This window comes from Natator depressus, chromosome 4 (assembly GCF_965152275.1).
Source record: "Natator depressus isolate rNatDep1 chromosome 4, rNatDep2.hap1, whole genome shotgun sequence".
NCBI lineage: Eukaryota > Metazoa > Chordata > Testudines > Cheloniidae > Natator > Natator depressus.
In genome coordinates, this window is record NC_134237.1 from 83,548,599 (window position 1) to 83,569,493 (window position 20,895).

General features: G+C 42.9%; 1 protein-coding gene across 1 annotated transcript; it reads left to right on the plus strand.

The window, feature by feature from the left end:
• Nucleotides 1-1,239: 1,239 nt before the first annotated feature.
• LOC141986053 (uncharacterized) lies at nucleotides 1,240-20,446 on the plus strand. The gene is made up of 3 exons (XM_074950219.1): nucleotides 1,240-1,303; nucleotides 19,332-19,409; nucleotides 19,636-20,446. Exons 1-3 carry the CDS (start codon nucleotides 1,240-1,242, stop codon nucleotides 20,271-20,273), a joined length of 780 nt encoding a protein of 259 aa, XP_074806320.1. The 3' UTR covers nucleotides 20,274-20,446.
• Nucleotides 20,447-20,895: the final 449 nt, after the last annotated feature.

Consider the following 20,895-nt stretch of genomic DNA (forward strand, 5'->3'; position numbering starts at 1 on the left):
ATCTGAAACACTCCATTAAAAACAACTACAAGGGGAGTTTTTAATAAACAGTGTGAACTAATGCCCATGTGGAAAGGTAATTGAGAGGGAACTGGTGTCTGGGCCAGATTGTTATTAAATCCTGATCACAGGTAAAGCTGAAACCCCAAATGGCAAGCTGCCGTGTGATTTATAGAGCCCTTCTCTTCCCAGCCTTAAAGAAAAGACTAAGTTTAATAATAAAAAAAAATCTTGTGACTAAGCTATAAAATAACTGAGCAATTACTTAGAATAATTTATACAGCGCAATACACTGACCTTGCTCTAAGCATAAAATCTACAAAATAACTTCTGTAATAAAACTGCGAACTACTAAAAGGACTAAAGGTTTTAACCCTTTTTATTGTGCAGAGCCTGAGGGAACTATAAATACACATTACACTCTAATAGGCGGGCTTAAGAAAATTCATAATTTTTTTATCTTTAAAAAAAAAAGTCTCTCCGAAGTCTGATAGAGCTGGTCAAATTACAAAGCAGCAGTTCACATTGTCATATTTTAAAAGCTCTTAAAATGATACAAAGCTCCACGCTTTCTAAGATGATTTGTATTTAATGTCTGAACCCCTCTTGCCTCTGGTCTTATTCTTCCAGGGAACAATTAAAAATGGACAGAAAATTCTAATGTCAAAATCCATGACCAGTCTGGCTTGTATTTTTATAGATTATACTTTTAGGAATGAAGAAAATGGTACAATTAAGCTCTTGAAAGGTACAGTGGTGAAAGAGCATTAACTTAAGTTATCTAAGCAATTTCAGCTGGGCTAAGAATGGTTACATGTTATGTTTTTTGCTATAGCTGTAGCTTGTTGGCAAACTAGTACGACTATACAATGGTCATTTCACTATCTCTCAGACACCTGTCGTCAACTGTTAATGGTACATGGATCAGGGAGAAATAGATATGAGAGGGCTGGAAGTAGTAGGAGCTAAAAATCATGGGGTTGTTTCAATGCCTGTTGAAGTCAATAGGAGTTTTTCCATTGTTTTCAATGGATAATGAATCAGTCCCTAGGTCAGTGTCAGTTTGTCTCTGAATGTGTATCGATGGTTTTGTCTAAAATAGATTTTAAAGCCTTCCAACATCTACTATTATTTACATGACCCGTCAATGTGTATAATGATGTACAAATGGGAAGGAAAAAGTCTCTGCCCTAAAGATCCTAAATGACATGCTGAATAAGATGATTAACATAATAAATTATGAACGACAGTGAAGGGGAGGAGAATGGGAAGGAAAAGAGAGGAGACAACAGAAAAAGAAGAGGTAATCTGCTCCAGGGAGAATGTTATCACAAAGATGTCAGATTATTTCATTTGTTTTGCTTTCAGGCTTATCTTGACTCTAAGTTTATTAGGGTTTTTTTTTGTTTTGGGTTTTTTAATATTATAACGAGCCATGGGAAAGAGAGAAGATGGTGCTAAACTGAGATTAGTGGCAGGATGCTGGTCAAAGGACATATATTTTGGGAATGGATTTGGAGGAGGATAGGTAGGTCATTTGATACACAAGAAGAGGAAGCCTGTTCCATATCTTGGGAGCAATATTAAGAAATAAAGGCTTGAAGTCAACAATGAGAGAAGAAAAAAAGTGTTCAGGACAGAGGGTGGGCAGAGCACAGAGAAGGGCTGGGGGTGGGGCATTGCTTGCACTGTTTCAGGAGAAATGATCTTTGGATTCTAAACCCACAATTATGTTTTAAAAATGCTTCCAAACCATGACTTCCTGTGGAAATGGCGGTTTGAGATTACCTCAAATTGACATGACAAAGTGCACAACATTATACAGACAACAGTGCTTGCCAGGAGTAGAATCCAGGACCTCACTGACGGTGGGCATACATCGCTTCTATGCTATGGATTTATAAACTCTGTTCTAAACTAAAGGCAGTATTTTTGGAGTGTTCTGTGACTTGGCACACAGGAAGTAGAAGTTTGGAAAGGAGTGCAGCAATAGTGACCTTTTGTGAAAGCTTGCTCGAGTTAACCCTACCAAAAGGAGGGCAGTATAGCTCAGCAAAAAAAGAAAAGTAAACTCCTTTATTATCAATGTGGTGATAATTCAGTTTTACAGCAGATGCCATCCAGAAGGCTCTAGTCTGTATGCAGCATAAATGAAAGTCATAAATGATCAACCATTTTGCATTCAACAGAAGGACTGTATCTTGATACACACTAACTTGGAAGGGTGCCTAGGTGTATGTGACCCTCTGCTTGCATATCAACAACACTCTCCCTACCACTGTCGCCAGTCACTGCTTTTATAATCATACAGATGTGATGCCAAAAGAAAGAATTGTAATATGTCTGGTTACTATTTCAAAAAGGAAATATCATCCCAAAATAGGCTAATTATAGTATACCGACTAAGCTACTCAGAAAACCTATGCATGTCAGCACATTCGTAAGCACCAGTCATTTCAACTGCATACTTTTTAGTTTTCCCCCATATGTACACCTTCAGCTGTACACCATTATCATAAAAATGAAGGGCTGGAAGGGCCCTTGAAAAGTCATCCAGTCCAGCCCCTTGCACTGAGGCAGGACCAAGTAAATCTAAACTAACCTGTTCTTTCAAAACCTCCAGTGACAGGGATTCCACTACCTCCCTTGAAAGCCTATTCCAAAGCTTAACTATCCCTTATAGTTAACAAGTTTTTCCTAATATTGAACCTAAATCTCCCTTGCTGCAAATTAAGCCCATTACTTTTTGTCCTACCTTCAGTGGACATGGAGAAAAATTGATCAACAGTTCTCTTTATAACAGCCTTTAACATATTTGGAGACTGTCCCCCCTCACGTCTTCTTTTCTCATGCCCAGTTTTTTTAAAACTTTCCTTATAGGTCAGGTTTTCTAAACTTTTTGTCTTTTTTTACTAAATGGAGGTGGGGGGATGGTATCCTATAAGAAATAATTAATAGAAATAGAGGAACATTCTAAGACATCAGTAGACTATCCCAGAGTCCAAAGGAGAGCATTGTGAGGAATAGCACGCATTTCACTCAAATTTACCTTGTTACTATTGTATTGTACACACGTATATTCAAAACAATGTATGTAAATTTATGCAAACCTGTTCTCATTCTTTACTACAGGGATTTGTTGGCAACTGAAATATTCAGTCTTAAAACTGGAGTTTACTGGAAGTTTTATTCGTTTTTAAAAAGTGAGTTCTCATTGGTTTATGCAGTAAAAAAATAATCTGTAAAAAAGGGATAAACAATAAAGTGGCAAAGTTTGCAGATTATACAAAATTACTCAAGATAGTCTAAAGCAGACTGAAGAGATTCAAAGGGATCTTACAAAACTGGGTGACTGGGCAAGAAAATGGCAGATGAAATTTTAAAAGTTGATACATGCAAACTAATGGCCCTGCAGGTGTGGCTCGGTGGGGCCACTTGGGCCGACAGCTACTCCTTAACCCCTTGCTCACCACTGTGGGGTTTGTATACCCCATCACAAATTCACTATACGTACAAAGTGATGGTGTCCAAATTAGCTGTTACTACTCAGGAAAGAGATCTTGGAGTCATTGTGGATAGTTCACTGAAAACATCTGTTCAATGTGAAAATGTCATGCCACTATAGAAATCCATGGTATGTCCACACCTTGAATACTGAGAGAAGTTCTTGCTACCCCACCTCAAAAAAGACACATTAGAATTGAAAAATACAGAGAAGGGCACCAAAAACTTTTAGGGGTATGAAACAGCTTCCATATGAGGAGAGAAAAAAGATTAGGACTGTTCAGCTTGGAAAAGAGACAACTGAGCGAGGATATGATAGAGGACTATAAAAATCATGAATGATGTGGAGGAAATAACACATCACAGAACACAAGAATCAGGGGTTGCCCACTGAAATTAATAGGAAGCAAGTTTAAAACAAACAAAATGAAGCATTTCTTCATATCATGCACAGTCAACCTGTGGAACTCACTGCCAGGGGATGTTGTGAAGGCCAAAAGTATAACAGGTTCAAAAAATAATTACCTAAGTTGATGGAGTATAAGTCCATCAATGGCTATTAGCCAAAATGGTCTGGGATGCAATCCCATTCTCTTTTTGTCCCTAAATCTCAGACTGCTAGAAACTGATGGTGGAAAACAGGGGAGGGATCGCTTGGTAAATTACTCTGTTCGGTTCTCTCACTCTGAAGCACTGGGAACCGACCACCGTCAGACGACAGGATACTGCGCTAGATGGACCATTGGTCTGGCCCAGTATGGTCATTCTTGTGTTTTGTTTGTCCTTCATTTATAGTGCTTTGCCATTCATTTTTAAGATAGGATGTATATTGTACTTTTTGCTCTTAGTAGGACGGTCACTGTGTCATTCTAATAATAAACATATAACTAAGTCAAGAAAGTCCATTCCTGTTCAACAAAGCACTTAAGCATGTGCCTAAAGTTAAACATATGCTTAAGTACTTTGTTGTATAGGGATGGACCAAAACATAAATGCTTTGCTGAATTGTTTTTTCAGGTTCTGCCACATGACTTTTCCTTATGCTAAATTTTTCATGCAATGTAGCCATTCCATAAAGATTAACTGTGGTTCGCTGTATTGGCGCAGTTTCTCAGCTAATGGGTAGTGGTGTAAATTGACATTAATGGAACTATGCAAGTTTACATCAGCTAAGGAACTAGCCCAGTGTCTCTATATGGAAAGTACACTTGCTCTGTAAAGTCTATAGCAAAGGAGCTGATGATCCACTGATGTCTTTGAAAATGCATCTGTTGCTATTATTTCCTTAGGAAGAATCCTATAGGATACCATTCCCCGCCAAAAAAACCATTTGCCGTCCCTACTTCCCCACAATGATTTTCACAGTCTGTGTGTAAAACTGCCCCAACTTCAATCTATAAGAGACAAATGGGGCTTTCAGCAGGGCCCATCGACAAATCTTCAAGTTGTTGCCGAAAGAAATTGGTTGAGAACACCATGAGCCACTTCTTTCTCGCAGGTCCAGTGAGACCTGGTCTGCTACTGCCAGAAATGAAGTCAGACTCCTGAACTCAATTGCCTGCACAGGCAACGCATTGGTCTGCCACTGGAGCATCAGGTTAGCCCTTTTGCATCATTTTATAGATGAAAAGGCATTGATTAAGATGGTCTTCTTGCCAGATGTTACAATCAAAGTCAAGTTAGTATCCTGTCTTGGCCCGGATTTAGAAAAAAACCCTTATCTTTCATTATAATTTATATTTCAGGTTTACAAAGCTAAGCTAATTTGCAGAGTTAATTAAGTACTAGCCCATTGAGGAAATTCATACGAGATCTATACTCAGAAATGAACACAGAGTGTACATACAGTAAGAGGCATTTAGACATCAGCTATTCTATAAGTGCAATTCTCCCTTTTTCCTTCCTTTATATAAGATTCATTGCCCCTTAGCACAAGGAAAATTATCTAAGTTTTCCATTTAAACCTAACTGCCAGGCAACCCTCAAGACAAATGAATGGAAAAAGTATAAACCTCTTTCAGTCTTTTAAAATCCCCTTGGCCTTTTTCTGAAAGGAACTTGGCCTCTCTGGAATGGTTAAGACAAAGTATGAAAATAACATATTTCATTCCTTGGCAATCTACAAAATTATTACTTTAATCCATTTGCAGAACTAAATGTTGTTCTTATCTGATGCAGATAACCCAGCTGAAGCAAGGCTGGCTTGTGAGTTTCATTATCCACAAGAAGAAAAGGAGTACTTGTGGCACCTTAGAGACTAACAAATTTATTTGAGCATAAGCTTTCGTGAGCTACAGCTCACTTCATCAGATGCATTCAGTGGAAAATACAGTGGGGAGATTTATATACACAGAGAACATGAAACAATGGGTGTTACCATACACACTGTAATGAGAGTGATCAGTTAAGGTGAGCTATTACCAGCAGGAGAGCCGGGGGGAGGGGGGGGAGGGGAAACCTTTTGTAGTGATAATCAAGGTGGGCCATTTCCAGCAGTTGACAAGAACGTGTGAGGAACAGTAGCGGGGTGGGTGGGAATAAACATGGGGAAATAGTTTTGCTTTGTGTAATGACACATCCACTCCCAGTCGTTATCCCAGCCTAAGTTAATTGCATCCAGTTTGCAAATTAATTCCAATTCAGCAGTCTCTCGTTGGAGTCTGTTTTTGAAGTTTTTTTGTTGAAGAATTGCCACTTTTAGGTCTGTAATCGAGTGACCAAAGAGATTGAAGTGTTCTCCGACTGGTTTTTGAATGTTATAATTCTTGATGTCTGATTTGGGCCCATTTATTCTTTTACGTAGAGACTGTCTAGTTTGACCAATGTACATGGCAGAGGGGCATTGCTGGCACATGATGGCATATATCACATTAGTAGATGTGCAGGTGAACGAGCCTCTGATAGTGTGGCTGATGTGATTAGGCCCTATGATGGTGTCCCTTGAATAGATATGTGGACACAGTTGGCAACCGGCTTTGTTGCAAGGATAGGTTCCTGGGTTAGTGGTTCTGTTGTGTGGTGTGTGGTTGCTGGTGAGTATTTGCTTCAGGTTGGGGGGCTGTCTGTAGGTAAGGACTGGCCTGTCTCCCATGATCTGTGAGAGTGATGGGTCATCCTTCAGGATAGGTTGTAGATCCTTGATGATGCGTTGGAGAGGTTTTAGTTGGGGGCTGAAGGTGATCGCTTAGTGGCGTTCTGTTATTTTCTTTGTTGGGCCTGTCCTGTAGTAGGTAACTTCTGGGTACTCTTCTGGCTCTGTCCATCTGTTTCTTCACTTCAGCAGGTGGGTATTGTAGTTGTAAGAATGCTTGATAGAGATCTTGTAGGTGTTTGTCTCTGTCTGAGGGGTTGGAGCAAATGTGGTTGTATCGTAGAGCTTGGCTGTAGACAATGGATCCTGTGATGTGGTCTGGATGAAAGCTGGAGGCATGTAGGTAGGAATAGCGGTCAGTAGGTTTCCGGTATAGGGTGGTGTTTATGTGACCATTGCTTATTAGCACCGTAGTGTCCAGGAAGTGGATCTCTTGTGTGGACTGGTCCAGGCTGAGGTTGATGGTGGGATGGAAATTGTTGAAATCATGGTGGAATTCCTCAAGGGCTTCTTTTCCATGGGTCCAGATGATGAAGATGTCATCAATATAGCGCAAGTAGAGTAGGGGCATTAGGGGACGAGAGCTGAGGAAGAGTTGTTCTAAGTCAGCCATAAAAATGTTGGCATACTGTGGGGCCATGCAGGTACCCATAGCAGTACCGCTGATTTGAAGGTATACATTGTCCCCAAATGTGAAATAGTTATGGATGAGGACAAAGTCACAAAGTTCAGCCACCAGGTTTGCCGTGATGTTATCGGGGATACTGTTCCTGATGGCTTGTAGTCCATCTTTGTGTGGAATGTTAGTGTAGAGGGCTTCTACATCCATAGTGGCCAGGATGGTGTTTTCAGGAAGATCACCGATGGATTGTAGTTTCCTCAGGAAGTCAGTGGTGTCTCGAAGATAGCTGGGAGTGCTGGTAGCGTAGGGCCTGAGGAGGGAGTCTACATAGCCAGACAATCCTGCTGTCAGGGTGCAATGCCTGAGATGATGGGGTGTCCAGAATTTCCAGGTTTATGGATCATGGGTAGCAGATAGAAGACCCCTGGTCGGGGTTCCAGGTGTGTGTCTGTGCAGATTTGTTCTTATGCTTTTTCAGGGAGTTTCTTAAGCAAATTGTGTCGTTTCTTTTGGTAACTCTCAGTGGGATCAGAGGGTAATGGCTTGTAGAAAGTGGTGTTGGAAAGCTGCCTAGCAGCCTCTTGTTCATATTCCGACCTATTCATGATGACGACAGCACCTCCTTTGTCAGCCTTTTTTATTATGATGTCAGAGTTGTTTCTGAGGCTGTGGATGGCATTGTGTTCTGCACAGCTGAGGTTATGGGGCAAGTGATGCTGTTTTAATCCATCCGATGAAGTGAGCTGTAGCTCATGAAAGCTTATGCTCAAATAAATTTGTTAGTCTCTAAGGTGCCACAAGTTCTCCTTTTCTTTTTGCAGATACAGACTAACACAGCTGCTACTCTGAAACCTGTCATTATCCACAAGCTACTTTAAGTAAATGGGTGATGGACATGCCTTCCAATTCTCACCGTCATGTGAAGGAGTTAGATCTGTGGATAAATCTCAACAAAGGCTTTCATTGACCTGACAATACATTCTATGTGGCACAGTTCCAGAAATGTTTAATGCCTGTAAATATGTGCTGGCCGGTATTGCACTTTCAGAGAACAATGTACAATGAAGACAGTGAAAATGTAATAAAAAGAAAATCTTATCTTTACTGCCCCCTGCAGGCTATAGTGACTTTAGTTTTATGCAGCTGAACATACTCTATACTGCAATAATTTCTGACAGTCTTTGAGGTAAAACTTTTCTTTAAATTGTCTTTAATTTATGACAACTTCCTTTAAACAAAATTTATAAAGGAGCATGAATCTATTGAGTGTGAAATTCAGGTTGTAGTTTTGATGGCTTGATTAGTGAAATGCACAAATCACAGTTGCAAGTAACTGAAAGATACATAGTGAAACTATCTGCTAAGCATTATAGAATCACAAACTGTCCTATTCATATTAAACAGCTCTTTCATAATTTACAAAGCATTGTTTCTCATTTTGCAAAAGAGCCAAAATCTATCACTTAGTTATTGTGTCATTTTTCACCTCCCATTAAGTTAGTGTTTTATATTACTTTTGGCCAGTTAGTGTAATTTCATTTTTCCAAGCTAAATCTCATATTATTTTTGCCCATGTTTCTTACCCCTTATTTTTGTCTCAGTAGTATTTGCAATTCTTTACAATTTAGTATCATCTTCATATTTCTTAATGTGTTACTCCCTCTTCTATAGCTTGTATAAATGGTTAATTAACCTGGGCTTAGAACAGTCTCCAACGTGCCCACCAGACAATTCTCCCCATTTAATACACAGTCATTTATCATCTTCCTTTGTTTATATTCCTTCAGCCAGTTTTCACTTTGAATGACTATTCCTATCCAAGCAAATCTGAATTAATGTCTCGAGTAAGTTTTAATATGGTATAATATCACCTGATTTATTAAAATTCAAATATCTACTGTGTTCTCTTCATCCACTAATATTCTACTTCTATCAGATCAAGTTTGTCTGGCAAGATTTAGTCTTTATAATCTCACCATATTTATTACTCATTGTTCTATTAATTACTATCATTTTGGCGACGACCCTAAGTCTGATAGCACCTGCCTTTAAAATTTGGGACAAAAACACCCAGCAAGGAATACAGCAACAAAATCTGTAGAAGATCTTGAAACAAATAGATGTTCAGTGACTTATGGGATGGTAATTTCCAGAATACTTTTTTTTCCTTGAAAACCCCCTAGGCACTTAAGTTTTCTCTAGTTTTTCAGAATTCCACATTAAAAAACATGGCAAAGACCAACATTAACCATATAAACATAAAAGCAAAGCAGGTTGTATCTATCCTGTGTGTAAGAATGCTATTTACATCGTGCATACAAAAACATGGGGTGAAATCTTCATGTTTGCTATTAACCTCATTAAGGCAATGATTACATACCTGGTCCCTAAATTCTGACTGCCATAGCTGTGTACCCTCACATCCAATTCAAATTCTGAACTATATTCTATTGTTCTATTCTGGAACCAGATTTTAAATTTTATTTTAATTTTATGCTTCCCAAGTTCTCTGTTCCTTCCTTAATTCACTTTACTTTTTTCCTGGATTTTGCCCAGCCTTTCAAGAGCTCAGCTTCAGTTTCCCCTATAATTTATTTTTTCCCCCACCTTCCTCAGTCTAAGGTCTTGTCTACATAGATGCAATGAGCACTACAGTGGCATGATTTCCAGAGTGCACTAATGTGGTGCATATTAATTGGTCCATATAGACCCACCTGGTGTGCACTAAAAGTTCCCTACTGCACTTTAACTTAGTGCTGTTTAAACAGTACCATATTAAAGCATACTAGAGTACTTTATTGCACACCTCACAGTCTACAGGGACCACTTAATGAGCAACTTTAGAATTCACAGTCCTGTAGCACACATTACCCTACCATGTAGACAAGCTCTAAATCTCTCCTCCGTCCCCTCCATTCTCCTCCTCTTTCAGTGCTCCCTCTGTCATATTCCCTTTCATTCTTCTTCTCTGTCCCACAATATATTTTGGATATCTCGCCATGATTATCACTTATGCAGGGTTTGATCCTGCTCTTTATCTCATTGAAGAATGTTGTATGACTTGTTTGTTGTGCATATAAATTACACATCATGTATTTTACTAATGTAGACATAATATTGAAATATGACAAGTGGGAGAGACAGAGAAACACAGTATGGTAGCCAAAAAACACAAAACTACTATTGGGCTAAGTTTTGGACAGCTGAGTTCATTACTAGTGGTAATCTCAAACAAGTCCAAATAAAACCTTTATAGCACCATGAACTATCATGTATTTTGCTTACGGCACGGTATAGAGAAAATTCATTATTTACGTTCTAAAATTGTTTGCATTATATTTTAATCCCTCCACCTCAAAAGACAAGTTATCCTAGAGCCTGATCCAGCAAAACATGTGCTTAACTTTAAGCATGTGAGCAGTTCCAGTTAAATGGGACTTAAAATTAGGCCCATGCTTAAGTGTTTTGCTGGACAAAGGCCTTAGTTACCATTCATAGCCCTTGGACTGTTGGAAATATTAGAACAATTACACTTCAAGGGAAGTACAATGTAACTGTATATGATTAGGCTTCCTGAGTCAAATAATTTGGAAAGCTAAACATAGTAACTTCAGAAATAGATTTGTAGGTGAAGGTAAAGCAGTTAAACTGCATTTATTCTGCCCCTTTATCATGTTTGCTCAGCTTATGACATGGTTACAGAAAGAAAGGAATGTATCGCACGCATGGATATTACCACATATGCCAGAAAATTAGGTCTGATTTTATAAATATTTCATAGATCTGGATATTGCATTTTTTCCCCACTGTTCTGATCCAGTTTTTAAGATGTGCCGGACAGAAAGATACAAATAGGACCTTGTTTGATCTGATTAGGCTGGAATGGAAAGTTTGATTCCTCTCCAAAGTATTCTAATGGGTAACTAGAAATGTGTCAAAAGAGTTTCCATCTCTTTTGTTTCTATCGAGCTGTCCCAATTTTCAGATTTCAATGGGCCTGTCATAAATAGAAAGGGAAGGGTAAACCCCTTTAAAATCCCTCCTGGCCAGAGGAAATCTCCTCTCACCTGTAAAGGGTTAAGAAGCTAAAGGTAACCTCGCTGGCACCTGACCAAAATGACCAATGAGGAGACAAGATACTTTCAAAAGCTGGTAGGAGGGAGAGAAACAAAGGGTTTGTGTGTCTGTCTACATTTTGTCTTTGCCGGGGATAGATCAGGAATGAAGCCTTAGGACTTTTAGTAAGTAATCTAGCTAGGTATGTGTTAGATTATGATTTCTTTAAATGGCTGAGAAAAGAATTGTGCTGAATAGAATAACTATTTCTGTCTGTGTATCTTTTTTGTAACTTAAGGTTTTTGCCTGGAGGGGTTCTCTATGTTTTGAATCTAATTACCCTGTAAGGTATTTACCATCCTGATTTTACAGGGGGGATTTCTTATTTCTAATTCTATTTTTATTAAAAGTCTTCTTGTAAGAAAACTGAATGCTTTTTCATTGTTCTCAGATCCAGGGGTTTGGGTCTGTGGTCACCTATGCAAATTGGTGAGGCTTTTTATCCAACATTTCCCAGGAAAGGGAGGGTGCAAGTGTTGGGAGGATTGTTCATTGTTCTTAAGATCCAAGGGTCTGGGTCTGTAGTCACCTAGGCAAATTGGTGAGGCTTTTTACCAAACCTTGTCCAGGAAGTAGGGTGCAAGGTTTTTGGGAAGTATTTTGGGGGGAAAGACGTGTCCAAACAGCTCTTCCCCAGTAACCAGTATTTGTTTGGTGGTGGTAGCGGCCAATCCAAGGACAAAAGGGTGGAATATTTTGTACCTTGGGGAAGTTTTGACCTAAGCTGGTAAAGATAAGCTTAGGAGGTTTTTCATGCAGGTCCCCACATCTGTACCCTAGAGTTCAGAGTGGGGGAGGAACCTTGACATGGTGGCATAGCGGTGGGATTAACCTGAAATCATTTTGAGATCCAGTTGAGATTTTTTTGAACTAGAAATACAGATTTTAAAAAAAAGGAAGTCCAGAAGCAGCTGAAACTGAAAGCAGCTTGTTTTTCTCTGCTTTGTGGCCAAGCAGAGACAAAAGGGGATTATCTTTGTGAATTGCAGGTTTTCTTTGCCTGGAGGCAGGGTACTTAACTCCTGCAGGGAAGTTAAGGGAAGTTAAGTCTTCCAACCCAGAGTTTTTTGTTTCCCTAAAAGTAAATAGAAGGAGGGGTGTTCTACCCATTTGCCTGGAGACAAAAGTGGCAGGGGTTTTTTTTTTTTGGATTTTGATTTTTTACAAGGAGCACAAGTTTAAAAAGGAAACTTGTTTTTTCTTTGGGCTGGGTAAACAGGTTTCCAAGTAGTTGGAAGTTTTTGCTTTGATTTGGGCCCAGAGCAGAGACAAGGGAATTGTCTTTTTCTGTAGGCTGACAATCACTATCAGAGAATAGGTATTCTATTCCAGCACAGCAAAATTTTACAGCCAAGTTTTGTTTGTTTATTTCTAAACCTCGGGTGTAAAGTTAATTAAAAACAGAGAGGTTAGAATGACAAAATCTGCGGCTAGACTACAGCTGGAATTAGCCAAATTTCAGGCTGAGGAAAAACAAAGGGAACATGAAAGACAGATAGAACTCATGCGGCTGGAGAAGGAGGTACAGGAGGCTGCCCACAAGAGGGAAATGGAGGCAAGGAAGCATGTGGAGGAGGAGAAGGAAAAAGAGAGGAAGCATGTGGAGGAGGTAGAGAAGATAAAGGCTCAGCAGAATATACCAACAAACCCTAGCAATCCTTCTCCAGGTACCACTTCCCATCCCAGAAAGTTCCCCACCTACAAGGCAGGTGATGATACTGAGGCCTTCTTAGAAAACTTCGAAAGGGCCTGCCTTGGGTACAGCATCTCTACCGACCAATACATGGTAGAGCTGAGGCCACAGCTCAGTGGACCCTTAGCTGAGGTGGCGGCTGAAATGCCTAGAGAACACATGAATGAGTATGAACTGTTTAAATCCAAGGCGAGAGTCAGAATGGGGATAACACCCGAGCATTCTCATCGGAGGTTCAGAGCCCTAAGGTGGAAACCAGACGTGTCATTTACCCGACATGCCTACCACATTGTGAAACATTGGGATGCCTGGATATCAGGAGCAAGTGTTGAATCTCCAGTAGATGTGCCCTTCCTAATGCAAATGGAACAGTTCTTAGAGGGTGTTCCTGAGGAAATAGAAAGATACATCCTAGATGGGAAGCCCAAAACTGTAATCGAGGCAGGAGAGATTGGAGCCAGATGGGTGGAGGTGGCAGAGAAGAAAAAAACTGGTCGCAGTTGGAGCGAAGACCAGAAGGGACAACCCCAGACCACACCCTATTACCGGGGGCCGCCCAAAGCCCCACCTACCTCCCAAAGAACCCTCCAGACCCCTTATCGTCCCACCACCCCGTTCTCCAGCAACCCTCCTCGCCCCAGTGACCCATCAGCTGGACGATGTTTTAAATGTAACGAGCTGGGGCATGTAAAGGCCAACTGCCCCAAGAACCCCAACAGATTACAGTTCATTGCACCGGAATCACACCAGAGGTCCACAGGCCCAGATACCTCCCAGATACCCTTGGAGCGGAGGGAAACTGTGAATGTGGGCGGGAAGAAGGTCACCGCGTGGAGGGACACCAGAGCACAAGTGTCAGCTATCCATGCTTCCTTAGTGGACCCCAATTTAATCAACCCAGAGATCCAAGTGACGATTCAACCCTTCAAGTCCAACTCTTTCGATTTGCCTACAGCCAAGTTGCCTGTCCAGTACAAGGGCTGGTCAGGAATGTGGACTTTTGCAGTCTATGATGATTATCCCATCCCCATGCTGTTGGGGGAAGACTTGGCCAATCATGTGAAGCAGGCCAAGAGGGTGGGAACGGTCACCCGCAGCCAGGCTAAACAAGCCGTGAGGCCTAGCTCTGTTCCGAAAACTTCTATCAGGACCCGGTCAGAGGTGATGGACCCGGACCCCAGACCAATGTCTGCAACAGCAGTAGTGGATCCAGTCCCAGAGACCCAGACGGAACCAGTCCCAGAACCGGAACCAGCCGAACAACCAACACCAGACCCATTGCCAGCACTGAATCCAGTACTTGCAACCTCAACACCAGAGGGCCCCACCGACCCTGAACTGGCAGCAGCCGATAACCCGACACAAGAGGCTCAGCCGGAGCCTGAACCCCAACATAGTGCACCAGCGGAGAGCGGTTCACAGTCAACAGAAACAGCTCCATCCCCTATATCGCTTCCAGAGGGACCAAGCCTAGGTCCACAATCCAATGAGGAACTGATGTCTCCAGCATCAAGGGAACAGTTCCAGACCGAACAGGAAGCAGATGAAAGCCTCCAGAGAGCTTGGACGGCGGCACGGAGCAACCCACCACCTCTCAGCTCTTCTAATCGATCCAGGTTTGTTGTAGAAAGAGGACTTTTATACAAGGAAACTCTTTCTGGTGGACACCAGGAAGACTGGCATCCTCAGAGACAGTTGGTAGTTCCAACTAAATACCGGGCCAAGCTCTTGAGCTTAGCCCATGATCACCCTAGTGGCCATGCTGGGGTGAACAGGACCAAAGACCGTTTGGGGGGGTCATTCCACTGGGAGGGAATGGGCAAGGATGTTTCTACCTATGTCCAGTCTTGTGAGGTGTGCCAAAGAGTGGGAAAGCCCCAAGACCAGGTCAAAGCCCCTCTCCAGCCACTCCCCATCATTGAAGTTCCATTTCAGCGAGTAGCTGTGGATATTCCGGGTCCTTTTCCGAAAAAGACACCCAGAGGAAAGCAGTACATACTGACTTTCATGGATTTTGCCACCCGATGGCCGGAAGCAGTAGCTCTAAGCAACACCAGGGCTAACAGTGTGTGCCAGGCACTAGCAGACATTTTTGCCAGGGTAGGTTGGCCCTCCGACATCATAGAATAGAATATCAGGGTTGGAAGGGACCCCAGAAGGTCATCTAGTCCAACCCCCTGCTTGAAGCAGGACCAATTCCCAGTTAAATCATCCCATCCTCACAGATGCAGGGACTAATTTCCTGGCAGGAACTATGAAAAACCTTTGGGAAGCTCATGGGGTAAATCACTTGGTTGCCACTCCTTACCACCATCAAACAAATGGCATGGTGGAGAAGTTTAATGGAACTTTGGGGGCCATGATACGTAAATGAGCACTCCAATGATTGGGACCTAGTGTTGCAGCAGTTGCTCTTTGCCTACAGAGCTGTACCACCCCCCAGTTTAGGGTTTTCCCCATTTGAACTTGTATATGGCCGTGAGGTTAAGGGGCCATTGCAGTTGGTGAAGCAGCAATGGGAGGGATTTACACCTTCACCAGGAACTAACATTCTGGACTTTGTAACCAACCTACAAAACACCCTCCGAACCTCTTTAGCCCTTGCTAAAGAAAACTTACAGGATGCTCAAAAAGAGCAAAAAGCCTGGTATGATAAACATGCCAGAGAGCGTTCCTTCAAAGTAGGGGACCAGGTCATGGTCTTAAAGGCGCTCCAGGCCCATAAAATGGAAGCATCGTGGGAAGGGCCGTTCACGGTCCAGGAGCGCCTGGGAGCTGTTAATTATCTCATAGCATTCCCCACCTCCAACCAAAAGCCTAAGGTGTACCATATTAATTCTCTAAAGCCCTTTTATTCCAGAGAATTAAAGGGTTGTCAGTTTACAGCCCAGGGAGGAGACGACGCTGAGTGGCCTGAAGGTGTCTACTACGAAGGGAAATGTGCTGGTGGTGTGGAAGAGGTGAACCTCTCCATGACCCTTGGGCGTATGCAGCGACAGCAGATCCAGGAGCTGTGCACTAGCTACGCGCCAACGTTCTCAGCCACCCCAGGACTGACTGAACGGGCATATCACTCCATTGACACAGGTAATGCTCGCCCAATTAGAGTCCAACCTTACCGGGTGTCTCCTCAAGCTAGAACTGCTATAGAACGGGAGATCCGGGATATGTTACAGATGGGTGTAATCCGCCCCTCTGAAAGTGCATGGGCATCTCCAGTGGTTCTAGTTCCCAAACCAGATGGGGAAATACGTTTTTGCATGGACTACCGTAAGCTAAATGCTGTAACTCGCCCAGACAACTATCCAATGCCACGCACAGATGAACTATTAGAGAAACTGGGACGGGCCCAGTTCATCTCTACCTTGGACTTAACCAAGAGGTACTGGCAGGTACCGCTAGATGAATCTGCCAAGGAAAGGTCAGCCTTCACCACACATCTCGGGCTGTATGAATTTAATGTACTCCCTTTCGGGCTGCGAAATGCACCCGCCACCTTCCAAAGACTTGTAGATGGTCTCCTAGCGGGATTAGGAGAATATGCAGTCGCCTACCTTGACGATGTGGCCATATTTTCGGATTCCTGGGCAGACCACCTGGAACATCTACAAAAAGTCCTTGAGCGCATAAGGGAGGCAGGACTAACTGTTAAGGCTAAGAAGTGTCAAATAGGCCTAAACAGAGTGACTTACCTTGGACACCAGGTGGGTCAAGGAACTATCAGCCCCCTACAGGCCAAAGTGGATGCTATCCAAAGGTGGCCTGTCCCAAAGTCAAAGAAACAGGTTCAATCCTTCTTAGGCTTGGCCGGTTATTACAGACGATTTGTACCGCACTACAGCCAAATCGCCGCCCCACTGACAGACCTAACCAAAAAGAAACAGCCAAATGCTGTTCAGTGGACCGAAAAGTGTCAGAAGGCCTTTAACAAGCTAAAAGCGACCCTCATGTCTGACCCTGTACTAAGGGCCCCAGACTTTGACAAACCGTTCCTAGTAACCACAGATGCGTCCGAGCGTGGTGTGGGAGCAGTTTTAATGCAGAAAGGACCTGATCAAGAATTCCACCCTGTAGTGTTCCTCAGCAAAAAACTGTCTGAGAGGGAAAGCAACTGGTCAATCACTGAAAAAGAATGTTACGCCATTGTCTACACTCTGGAAAAGCTACGCCCATATGTTTGGGGACGGCGGTTCCACCTGCAAACCGACCATGATGCACTGAAGTGGCTTCACACCGTCAAAGAAAATAACAAAAAACTTCTTCGGTGGAGTTTAGCTCTCCAAGATTTTGATTTCGACATCCAACACATCTCAGGAGCTTCTAACAAAGTGGCTGAGGCACTCTCACGTGAAAGTTTCCCAGACTCAACTGGTTAAAATCGTCCTTGAGATGTGGAAAATATTGTTAGTCTTTATGTACTTGGTAGCATATTTAGAGATGCATGTGTCTTATTAACTCTGTTTTCCTAGAGCTCCAGGAAGAAATCCCAGCCAGTGTTTCACCCTAGCTGAGATTTGGGGGGCGTGTCATAAATAGAAAGGGAAGGGTAAACCCCTTTAAAATCCCTCCTGGCCAGAGGAAATCTCCTCTCACCTGTAAAGGGTTAAGAAGCTAAAGGTAACCTCTCTGGCACCTGACCAAAATGACCAATGAGGAGACAAGATACTTTCAAAAGCTGGTAGGAGGGAGAGAAACAAAGGGTTTGTGTGTCTGTCTACATTTTGTCTTTGCCGGGGATAGACCAGGAATGAAGCCTTAGAACTTTTAGTAAGTAATCTAGCTAGGTATGTGTTAGATTATGATTTCTTTAAATGGCTGAGAAAAGAATTGTGCTGAATAGAATAACTATTTCTGTCTGTGTATCTTTTTTGTAACTTAAGGTTTTTGCCTAGAGGGGTTCTCTATGTTTTGAATCTAATTACCCTGTAAGGTATTTACCATCCTGATTTTACAGGGGGGATTTCTTACAAGAAGACTTTTAATAAAAATAGAATTAGAAATAAGAAAACTGAATGCTTTTTCATTGTTCTCAGATCCAGGGGTTTGGGTCTGTGGTCACCTATGCAAATTGGTGAGGCTTTTTATCCAACATTTCCCAGGAAAGGGAGGGTGCAAGTGTTAGGAGGATTGTTCATTGTTCTTAAGATCCAAGGGTCTGGGTCTGTAGTCACCTAGGCAAATTGGTGAGGCTTTTTACCAAACCTTGTCCAGGAAGTAGGGTGCAAGGTTTTTGGGAAGTATTTTGGGGGGAAAGACGTGTCCAAACAGCTCTTCCCCAGTAACCAGTATTTGTTTGGTGGTGGTAGCGGCCAATCCAAGGACAAAAGGGTGGAATATTTTGTACCTTGGGGAAGTTTTGACCTAAGCTGGTAAAAATAAGCTTAGGAGGTTTTTCATGCAGGTCCCCACATCTGTACTCTAGAGTTCAGAGTGGGGGAGGAACCTTGACAGGGCCCCCTAATTACCCTGTCTTTGAAGATTGTTTGTTTGTTGTTTTGAATGATTACTTGAATGATTAGCAGATTTCCAGCCTCAAGAGTGGTTTCCCATTTGGGTATGAACTGGTAGGGCTGATTGATATACATGTCCATGCAGGAGCAGAAGCATTAGGCTACAATATAAGCATAGAGAAAATCACTGGGATTACAGCTTTAGCATTTTACATTACAGCAAATCTATAACCACAGCCTTAATTAATATTCTGGCAACTCTACTGGTCACTATGTCTATGCATCTAGTACAATTAGAAACTTAATAAGGAGGTATTTATAACAGGAATTATTTTTCAGCATAGTTTCATCAAGGCATAGTCAGCACTCTCATAGTAAAAGATTGCACCGAACTGATTATAGCATACTGGGGATTAGAAAGTAGCGAACAGCACAGCAGCTAACAGAAGGAGTTTACCTGGGATCTGCCTGAGAGGAGGTACGCTAAGGGCTGCATTAAGGAGGCTGTGTTGGTGAGTATCTGAGTGTTTGTTTGTTGTGAGGACAGTTTGACCGTGTGCTTGATTGGTTGTTTGAAAAGGGCGGGAACTGGGAGTGCTTTGTTCCAGGTGAGCCTTAAGTGGGCCTGACTGTATAAAAAGCCAGTCAGCTGTGAACCAGCTGAGCAGTAAACAGCACAGCAGCTAATGGAAGGAGTCTGCCTGGGGAGAGCCCACTGAGGCTTACATCTTGTCGAAGTCTCTGAGTAATTACTACAACTCCTGAGGAAGCTCGTAGAAGGAAGGGAATATGGATGGGGGGTGTTCAGCTGTTGTGACCTCCATTGGATGTGCTATGTTTGTCTTTCTTCCACAGGACAGAAGCAACTTTGTCTGTACAAAGTGCAAGCTGGTCACCATATTGGAAGAGAAGGTTCAAGGTCTGGAGCAACAGGTATCGACCCTGCGTTGCATAAGAGAAACTGAAGATTTCCTGGACAGACGTCAGGATATGCTTCTACGGGCACAAGGTTCTGAAGATTCAGAGCAGGCTGCACATAGGGGACAGGAGGATGGTGAAGAAATTTGGCATCATGTGACCTCCAGAAGAAAAAAGGGGAACATCCATGTACCAGCAACGCAGATACAGGTAAGTAACCATTTTCATGTTCTCTCCACAGGTACTAATGCGGAGAGTGGACCAGATGATACGTCTGCGGGAAGGGAGCAGGAGACTCCGCCAGTTGGAAGGCATGAGATGCACTGTCCTAGGGTTGGGGGTTCCACGACCACCACTCCCAAGAGAAGGAGGCGGGTCGTGGTGGTCGGGGACTCTCTCCTCAGGGGGACTGAGTCATCTATCTGCCGCCCCGACCGGGAAAACCGAGAAGTCTGCTGCTTGCCAGGAGCTAAGATTCGCGATGTGACGGAGAGACTGCCGAGACTCATCAAGCCCTCGGATCACTACCCCTTCCTGCTTCTCCACGTGGGCACCAATGATACTGCCAAGAATGACCCTGAACGGATCACTGCAGACTACGTGGCTCTGGGAAGAAGGATAAAGGAGTTTGAGGCGCAAGTGGTGTTCTCGTCCATCCTCTCCGTGGAAGGAAAAGGCCTGGGTAGAGACCGTCGAATCGTGGAAGTCAACAAATGGTTACGCAGCTGGTGTCGGAGAGAAGGCTTTGGATTCTTTGACCATAGGATGGTGTTCCAAGAAGGAGGAGTGCTAGGCAGAGGCGAGCTCCACCTAACAAAGAGAAGGAAGAGCATCTTCGCAAGCAGGCTGGCTAATCTAGTGAGGAGGGCTTTAAACTAGGTTCACCGGGGGAAGGAGACCAAAGCCCTGAGGTAAGTGGGGAAGTGGGATACCAGGAGGAAGCACGAGCAGGAACACGTGAGAGGGGAGGGCTCCTGCCTCATACTGAGAAAGAGGGGCGATCAGCAGGTTATCTCAGTGCCTATACACAAATGCATGAAGCCTGGGAAACAAGCAGGGAGAACTGGAAGTCCTGGCACAGTCAAGAAATTTTGATGTGATTGGAATAACAGAGACTTGGTGGGATAACTCACATGACTGGAGTACTGTCATGGATGAATATAAGCTGTTCAGGAGAAGCTGGATATGAGTCAACAGTGTGCCCTTGTTGCCAAGAAGGCCAATGGCATTTTGGGCTGTATAAGTAGGGGATTGCCAGCAGATCGAGGGACGTGATCGTTCCCCTCTATTCGACACTGGTGAGGCCTCATCTGGAGTACTGTGTCCAGTTTTGGGCCCCACACTACAAGAAGGATGTGGAAAAATTGGAGAGAGGCCAGCGGAGGGCAACAAAAATGATTAGGGGACTGGAACACATAAGTTATGAGGAGAGGCTGAGGGAACTGGGGATGTTTAGTCTACAAAGAGAAGAATGAGGCGGGATTTGATAGCTGCTTTCAAC